This window comes from Argentina silus (assembly GCF_951799395.1).
Source record: "Argentina silus genome assembly, chromosome: 8".
NCBI classification, from domain to species: Eukaryota; Metazoa; Chordata; class Actinopteri; order Argentiniformes; family Argentinidae; genus Argentina; species Argentina silus.
The window spans coordinates 18,238,337-18,247,801 of NC_139662.1; the positions used below are offsets into that span (position 1 = coordinate 18,238,337).

The 9,465-nt window shown below is 44.6% G+C and overlaps 1 protein-coding gene across 1 annotated transcript; it reads right to left on the bottom strand.

The window, feature by feature from the left end:
* Positions 1-4,758: 4,758 nt before the first annotated feature.
* Positions 4,759-7,937, bottom strand: LOC310808048 (major facilitator superfamily domain-containing protein 4B-like; the record flags this gene model as incomplete). The annotated part of the gene is made up of 10 exons (XM_083674745.1): positions 4,759-4,847; positions 5,053-5,173; positions 5,320-5,390; positions 5,486-5,633; positions 5,808-5,981; positions 6,125-6,240; positions 6,468-6,630; positions 6,760-7,005; positions 7,256-7,454; positions 7,708-7,937. The coding sequence occupies 10 exons, from the start codon at positions 7,935-7,937 to the stop codon at positions 4,759-4,761; spliced, it is 1,557 nt and encodes a 518-aa protein (XP_083530871.1).
* Positions 7,938-9,465: the final 1,528 nt, after the last annotated feature.

The window sequence follows — 9,465 nt, forward strand, 5'->3', positions numbered from 1 at the left end:
GGTCTTGGCAAAAGGTTCAGAAATTCAGTAGAATTATGTGCAAAAATCCGTGGGCACGTTACCAAAGTGACAGGGACGGATGGCAGACTGCTATTAAGTGTGAAGGAATAGATCTATAGGAATAGATAGAAGGAAGGCCACTCACGGTTTGTTTTAGCGCATCAAGGTGCGCTAAATCATAGATAGGGAACATACTGTAAGTCCTTGATGGCCTTAATATTGGTTGGTTTCCATGGTGTCTAAACAATAGATTGACTGCTTACTTCTCATTTGCAGGGTTTACTATAACAATGGATATTACTTGGAAGAACAACAAAAGAAAACAATGGCACTTGATGGAGAGAGCCAGCTATTGCTCTGGCTCCTGTTAACTCTCTGTCTAACAGATCTGTGGATTTTTGAAAGACGGAGCGACTGAGGTTTGGAACGCGCCACAGGACTATGACAATGTTAAGAGCTTTGAGCTCAAGGTAAAGAAATAAACACATCAAAAGCGTAGTACTGTAGTACATCGTTGAAGGGCAACAATGCCTCTGTCACTGCAACGTTAAAGAATTTATTAAACATTGGATTGTGTGATAAAAGAAAAAACTGAGAAAATACATAGACATACATCGCTTTGGATAAAAGTGTCTGCTAAATTACTTTAAATGTAAAACATTATATATGTGAGCTGAGAAAATTGAGTCTGCTGAATCTGAGTATCTGTTCCGCACCATCTGTCGAAGGAGACTGATATGAAAAAGCTGTGTTCTGACATAATAACTAAGTACATTCAACATACCATGTTGACTTTACAATTCACACGTGCACTGAATATCTGAAATGCTTAGTAAGGGTGCACTCTAGTGGTTGTCAAGCAGCACTGCATCTGTTTTTTCCCCTGTGTTCCTGTGCATGTGTTGGCAGCTTTCTGACACCTTAACACACAATGGTGTTTCTTTCTGTCAAACCAACATATTATTAGATATAGTATGCCCTTTAATGCAAAATTATGTTGACCTATTTCAGCTTGCAAACCCCCCCTGCTACTCCCCTGGCAAGTCCAACGAGTTCCAAAGTCGGTTTGGTTGTGTGATCTACCCATTTTCTAATCTCTCTTACCAAACTCCAACCTTACCATTTCAAGACTAAGATATGAATCTGTTTTCAATGGACAAGGACAAAACAGTCTATCAGAATTCAACACAAAAGAGGACATTGCTTTAGAACATGGAAATCATTGAACACTTAATTTACCTCTTGTTTAATTAGTGGCACCTGATAAACATTGCTGCCAATTCCTCATTCTTACCTTCCCAGCTGTTCCTTATCAACCTCACAGTTGTGAATGGCAGGGAGTAACAGTACAAGTACAGAACAGGTCCTCCACATGGTACAAGGCTGTATGATAGAGCTGTTTCAGGTGGTAAGGCATCAGTTGGATTCAGGTTCTGTTGAGGTTGCTGCCTGGCCCAAACTGAAGTATGGCAAAAGCTGTTGAGATTTTCGTAAGGTACACAGCCCATCTTTTGTGTCTTAATTAAGTGTCTTAATCATAATTCATCATAATATAATTACTGTCTGACATGTTATTATGTTGATGCCTTGTGAAGAGTGTTGGTGGTGTTTACAAATTCTGAATGTTCCCTTCAGGATAACTTTGCTGTCATTATTGGCCTTTGGCTACCATCATGCTAGAGCAGAATATGGTATGTCTGACTAATACATAAATCATTGCCTAATTGCAAAGCTGGAAACTGGTGGGAGTAATTGTGAAATCATGCATTTTGTTTTTAGTTGCTTGGGCCATGAGTGGAAGTAATGGCAATAGCTACAAACCAGTTTCAGGCAATCGTCACAGAAGAGTTGCTTATGAGTCCAAGCCCCAGACTGGCTACCAGCCCCAGACTGCCTACTGGTCCACCTACCAGCCCCAGGCCGCCTACCAGTCCAAACCCCAGCCCCAGGCCGCCTACCAGTCCAAACCCCAGCCCCAGGCCGCCTACCAGTCCAAACCCCAGCCTCAGACCACCTACCAGAGCAAAGGTGGTTTTGACCCACGCGGTTTCTGGTTAGCCTACCAGCCCCAGACCGCCTACCAGCCCCAGACCGCCTACCAGTCTCAGTCCAAGCCCCAGTCCAAGCCCCAGCCCCAGACCGCCTACCAGCCCAAGCCCCAGCCCCAGACCGCCTACCAGCCCAAGCCCCAGCCCCAGACCGCCTACCAGCCCAAGCCCCAGCCCCAGACCGCCTACCAGCCCAAGCCCCAGCCCCAGACCGCCTACCAGCCCAAGCCCCAGACCGCCTACCAGCCCAAGCCCCAGCCCCAGACCGCCTACCAGCCCAAGCCCCAGCCCCAGACCGCCTACCAGTCCAAGCCCCAGCCCCAGACCGCCTACCAGTCCAAGCCCCAGCCCCAGACCGCATACCAGCCCCAGTCCAAGCCCCAGCCCCAGACCGCCTACCAGTCCAAGCCCCAGCCCCAGACCGCCTACCAGTCCAAGCCCCAGCCCCAGACCGCCTACCAGTCCAAGCCCCAGCCCCAGACCGCCTACCAGTCCCAGCCCCAGACCGCCTACCAGTCCAAGCCCCAGCCCCAGACCGCCTACCAGTCCAAGCCCCAGCCCCAGACTGCCTACCAGAGCAAAGGTGGTTTTGGCCCACACGGTTTCTGGTTAGGCTACCAGCCCCAGACCGCCTACCAGCCCCAGTCCAAACCCCAGCCCCAGACCGCCTACCAGTCCAAGCCCCAGCCCGCCTACCAGAGCAAAGGTGGTTTTGGCCCACACGGTTTCTGGTTAGGCTACCAGCCCCAGACCGCCTACCAGCCCCAGTCCAAGCCCCAGCCCCAGACCGCCTACCAGAGCAAAGGTGGTTTTGGCCCACACGGTTTCTGGTTATACCAGCCCCAGACCGCCTACCAGTCCCAGCCCCAGTCCAAGCCCCAGCCCCAGACTGCCTACCAGTCCAAGCCCCAGCCCCAGACCGCCTACCAGTCCAAATCCCAGCTCCAGACCGGTAAACAGTCCCGCCACCAACCCCAGCCCCAGACTGGCTTCCAGAGCAAAGGCGGTTTTGGTCCACTCGGCTTCTGGTCAGGCTACCAGCCCCATACCGGCTCCAAGCCTTACCAGTCCAAGCCCCAGCCCAGCTACAAGCCAAAGACCGGCCACCAGTCCAAGTCCAACCGACCGGTATAGCCAGAGCCTTGGATGAGCTACTAGCCCAAGTGTTACCAACGCTTCTGACCAGAGTGGTGGCTCCAACAGTTGGCTCAGTGATCTCTTTGGGTGGGTATGAGAATTTGGCAATATGAGTTCTATTTAACACCCCTTGGGTGGCAGTTTAGTAACATTTTGGCTTGCTGTATGTTTGACTCCCCTCCCACACACGCACACATCTAGCCTTGGTGACCTTGGAACAGAATGGCCCTGCCGGCTGAAAGAAAAGAATCCTGTGACTATGCTATACTGTATATAAAGTTGGTGAATTGTAATCAAACCTTGGCCTGTTATCTGTATAATGTCCAGTAGTTGAGGGAAGGGGGGGGGGGGGATGTAATTGATTACATGGGCCATCCAGTAGCCTCCAGTATGGTCATTCTCAGGGATGCGCATTGATTTATGGAAGGGCAAGTGCTTTTCCCCAGAAAGGGGCATGATGGGGGAGGATGATGACAGTCTAATGGGATGTGAACCAGCTCCCCAGGTGAAGAGCTTTAAAGCCTGTTCAAGGAAGTTATTGTTCAAAGAATGTCATTCACTGCCAATGTCATAGAACTCAAGTCCTATTTGCATTACAAGCAATAATAAGAAACTATAGACAGATCTACGCTGTTTTTTTGTACACATGTACCTACAATAAATGGTTGATGTTCTGATGTCCTCCAATCAGAGGGGGTGGTAGGGATTTAGAACGTATGATAAAAGACATTATGCAAGCAATGCTTTCTAATAGCAATTAAGTTCTGTCTTCCCATTTCAAAGTCGATCTTTCTTTCTTTTTTTTCTTTTTTTTTTTTTTTTTTTTTCTTTGTGTAAATCCCCCGGCCTGGTTGGACCACCCGACATGCCGCAGGCCGTATATTTGATACCCCTGCGGTACACAGAAATCACTGTGGGGCAAGAAGCCAGCTTTTAGGATATTTGAGATTTGTATGCACAAAATAAGGATATTTTGGGATGCATCACACAGCTGGATGCTGTAATGGCGCTTCATATGAAATGGCTGGAAGGCAAAAATGACCATACCCATAGTTGAAAACAAAATCTTTATAACACTAGGTCAAAACAACATTTTATCCCACAGCCATTTGACACAAAACAACAATATTCTTATAGAAACTGCATGGTATGAAATAACATTTGGGTCTTTTCAGAGTGAAACAAAGCTGTCTTAGAATACATTGTGAAACAGTAGTTATTTTTTATCATTCAGAAAATGAACACAAGAAGAAAATTGAATAAGTTGAATATAGAAAGTGAATAAAATCTGAATATTTCTGATTTATTACCTCTGAATGTAGCAAAACGTTCAAACATTGATGATTTGAATGAAAAGCAAGGAGGGGGGGACAAAATAAGGTGCCATGATTCAATATCATTGAATAACTATGATACTCAATAACTAAGATATTTAATAACTACAAGTGTCATTGACACTCTGCTTATTGTGACCCTCAGGATAAATGTTTTTTTGCTTTTATCAACATTTTTCTCCCGTCCTCTCCATTTCTTGGTCAATGAGATTAGTGAATCTCTCTGGCTGCAAATCCTCTCAGCTGCTCTCATGGTCTTCCTTCTGCTCTGTTTTACTGTTTGCTGCTGGTTCTGGTTCTTCCACCATGGTTGTCTTTTTAGAGGTTCCTGTATGGAGGGAGATAGTTACATACAGTATGAACAGAGGACAAGGTTGGCTTTAGGGACAATTATGTTTATGTAATTTATTTAAAAAATGATATCATATATCAAATGTTCTTCCTGTTTTGTTTTTCTGTTGTTAAAAAAGTTCTTCTGATGTTTACAAAAAATCAGTTAGTGTAGGTCTCTGTTAGCAAGTCTGTTAGCATACCAGTAAGGTAGTTCCTGTGCATGCGATCGAAGAACAGCAGTCCGAAAAAGAGGATTAACCCGATGCATCCGATGATCATACCACACAGCAAGAAGCTGTAGCTCCCTTCACTCTGGATAATCTGGAGATTGGAGGGCAACTTTAGACCTCAGGCCATGTAATATCTCTGTCTGTATCTTTCTTTATCTGTTGCTCTGTCTTTCTCCCTCTCATATGCCTGATATACTGTAGTCCTGTAACTCTGAGTAGGATAGAGTATCCTCTTACCTGTCCAACCAGGACTTGCATGACCATTTCTCCCATCCCGGCACTTGTTACCAGGACTGAGGTTGCACATCCTAGAGAGAGAGAGATACCATATTCATACCATATTTCTGTGTTATTAGTATGTTATTACTATGCTATTGTGCTTCTATGATGACTGTAATCATACCTTGGTAGTCCAAGATGTCCTCAGTATAGGCCAGCATACAGGGGAAGATGCTGCTTAGGAATAGCCCACATAAACACGTCCCCACAAAGAGGAAGACACTGCTGGTGTAGAAGATGAGCAGTAACAACACAATGACAATGACACCAGCCTGCAGGGAGGAGGGAAAGAGAATTACAGTTTAGAAGATGAATAACTTATTCAGACTCAGGTCCATACTAGACTTTATCATTCAATTATTAATTTGTAGGACATTTATAGGACTATATATCTCAAGGTAATCATGATCACAACACAAAGTTCTCATGTTCTTCAAGGGCATTACCAGGTTGACCATAAGCAGGTGGACGGGCTTGAAGCGGACGGAGAGAGGGATAGACATCAGACGTCCTGCAGTGATGGCTGCCCAGAAGATGCTGGCCAAGTATCCCGCTGTCTTATTAGGCAGGGACATGGGCGGAGCCACGGCGTACGTATACACAAAGCCAGCATACGCACCCTAGAGATAGATGCACAGTAGAATCAGAGGTCATCAGATCATTATATTCATTGTATTATGAAATAGACTGCATCGTAATTATGTGCAAATGTGGGCTTTTTTTTTTTTTTTTTAAAGAGTATGTGGGTGTGAGTATCACTCACCACGATACCATCGGTCATGAAGAGGACCATTCCTCCCACGATATGAACTCCAAAAAAGGACACAGGCAACCCACTCAGGTTGCCATTCCGACAGCAGCTGAAGATATCCCCATGACCTGTAAAACCCCAAGATAAATATTCTGAGAGATTGGACTGCACTGTACTCTCCCATAGGGACAATTACTAATTTTGTTGTACAGTATATTACATGTTAATGTCAATGGGAGATTTTAGTGGAAATTTGATTTTACACAGATGGATCTCAAGTTAGGATTCAGCCCTTGAAGAGGAAGTCCGGGGCGCTGGTTAGATCTGGTCTGAAAAGAAGGTGGTTGTTCTTTACCTCCCGCCTCCTGGTCTTTGGGTTCAGTCTCGGGCCCCTCAGCAGCCCCCTGGCTCTCCATGGCCAGCTCGTCTTTGTCAAGCAGACGAGGGGTGTCGCTGGGGCAGCAGGGGATCAGCCCCTCCCGGTACATCAGGAATAAGACGGCTATGGGCACAGGCAGCTGGGACAGAGAACCAAAAAACAACAACATCCAATTGTTTCATCAAAGCAATATGAGACTGTCAACTTCGGGATGAACAGAATGTTTATTAGGAACCCAGGTACTAGTATAGGACTAGTAGGATCTTACATTGATGAATGCCATGATCCAGAAAGCATAGGAGACACTAGACTCAGCCTCCTCCTCCATCGGCAGGTGGTACTGGGACAAGTTGTGCTGCAGGATGGGGCTGTTCCTCAGTGTGTTTCTCAGGTGGTGCATGATCTCTGTCACGTTCTCCGTCACGTTTCCCACAGTGCAGCCTGTCTCCGACAGGAAGGGGTCAGCAATCAGAGGGCTCACCAGCGCTCCAAACCCAATGAAGAAGTGTAGCGCCTGCCACAGTAAGAACAATTGTAAAGCTGGTATTTACTGTACTATTTACAGTAGATAAGTGGTAACAATGGGTTCTTTTTTAGAACATACTACACAGAAATCAAACATTTACATCATGTATTAATGTGTTCTCAGAATGCTGAACTGAACTGGGTGTACTGTGGACTTGGCTGGGTGTACTGTAGGGTGGGGGGTGGGGGGGGGGGGGGGGCAGTGGCACAGTGACCAGTAACGTCCCCAGCTCTCTCACCTGGAGGAAGACAGCCGAGTCTTTCTGATAGATGGTCACCAGCTGGATGTTGGCAATGGTGTCGATGATACCCATTGCCAACCCAGACACAGCCATGGCAATAGCCAGCATTAACACAGTATAGCAAAAGGGGATGATGGCGAATATTACAGAGATGATTAGCGCCGAAATGAACAGGGCAGACAGAGCGCTGAACAGCCTTTGGAAGAGAGAAAGACAGCAAGTTATTATCAGAGGTCTGAAAGGCTCAAACAACAGCAAGATTGTTAGCTAACACTTAGTTGGAGCCCCTCTTTGAACAGAGATGTTGGTTGTGAATATGCAAGACTTAACACTGGCACTGGACTTCTACATATAAAGGCTTCCTACTTGAATTAAAGGTACATGAAGCTGCTCTTATAGATGTAGTGACACTGCAATTACTCCAGCAGACTGTGTGAACTGCTACTCACGTTTTCTTGAAAATACCGGCGATAGAGCTGCCAATGAGCAAGCAGAACTGCTGGGCGAAGAACACCCAGGTAATCTGACTCAGTGTCGATTGTGTTTGGCATCGCAGGTCCAATATTGTAGGTCCTAGGAAAGCAATGCAGAGTCCGAAACTGAAGAAAACACTCCAGTAAGTTAAGGTGTGATGACAGTTCCGTTTAAAAAGTGTTACAATCCGTTCTTCCACAAACATGGTCTTGGCAAAAGGTTCAGAAATTCAGTAGAATTATGTGCAAAGATCCGTGGGCACGTTACCAAAGTGACAGGGACGGATGGCAGACTGCTATTAAGTGTGAAGGAATAGATCTACCCCAAATGTATTTGCTGTCCAATCTATGATAACTGGTTGCTAAACCTTTACCTCTTGCTGTTTAAAGTATCACTTCTAGTATAATATTTGACATCTTGTGTTATTTCATAGTCTCTTTTAAAGGTTCCCAAGACAGAGTTCCCTCCTCTTTGAATCACTTAACTGAAAAGGAAGTCCTCTGTAGTTAATGGGTGAAGAGGAGATTCTATGAACCAATTTTCTTTGGGCCAATTTCAAGTGTGTCAATGATTATTGGCATTGAACAAATGGTGTCGAAATAATATTTGAAAGGTAACTATTGCTTTATGTGTCATAGTAGTCAGGTCCTTCCAATAACAATCCATTCAAAGTTTAGGTCAGGAAGTAACCAGTGATGACAAAGTGTTTCCCTTGGTGCCAAGCAGTTTCAATACAATATACACTGCAGGATTACAGTATATTCAAATCCAACCCTCAAGGATGATAATGTTTTCACCCTGGTATTCAATAGATCAATAATGCCATTGATTGGCCAGTCAGTTCATTCATTCACCTGCCTACTCATGTTTGAAGAAGATCCTATTAAAATAGAGAATATATGAAAAACAATATTGTTCTATTTAACTATTTTTAACCTTCTATTTAACCTTTATTTTTTACAAGGAAGCCCTGTATAAACAATTTACAACCATACATCATACAAAATTACAACATTATAAAACACAATCAAGAAAACCCCAAGAAATGTTTCAACAAAGAGGTCCTCGAGTAAAATTGTACATATGAATAACCTACTGGATCGGATCGAACCTGTGCAAAGCCCCATTTTAGATGCAAAGTATTATACAATAGTATGTACCACATCGGTATAACTTAACTAAAAAAAATAACCCTGATTGGTTAAAAATGTGATTACTGTAAAACTTCCATTCTGTTTAATCTAGGCTATGTACTCAATGAGCATGAAACCCCAATCAACTCATTCTAAATAGATGACCCTTGTATTCTAATCTGTCTGAAACTAATAACTCAATTTCACGTTGGTGGTGTTCTCAGACCTTCCTGAAGTTTTCACTGTGTGGGGGCGGTCAGGGATGAGAGTTCTGGAAAATGATTACCTGGAGTCATTGACAAAGTGTCATTCATGCTCTCAATAATATATGCCAACATGTGGGTATAGGTCCAAAGTTCATGTCAGAACAGGTTGGTGTGCATCACATACCACAGGCAAGTTTTATATTGTGTTACATTTGCTGTAAAACTTCAACCATGAGAGGGAGAGACAACTGTTTTGAAGACAGGGATCTCCCAAGGCCTGCCCTAGACAGCCACTTGGTTCACCGCTATGAAGTTCAGCACTAAACTGAGTTACTTGTGAAACTGATCAGAAAAATCACTTCAAGTGAGATACAGCACGAACATGTAATATTGG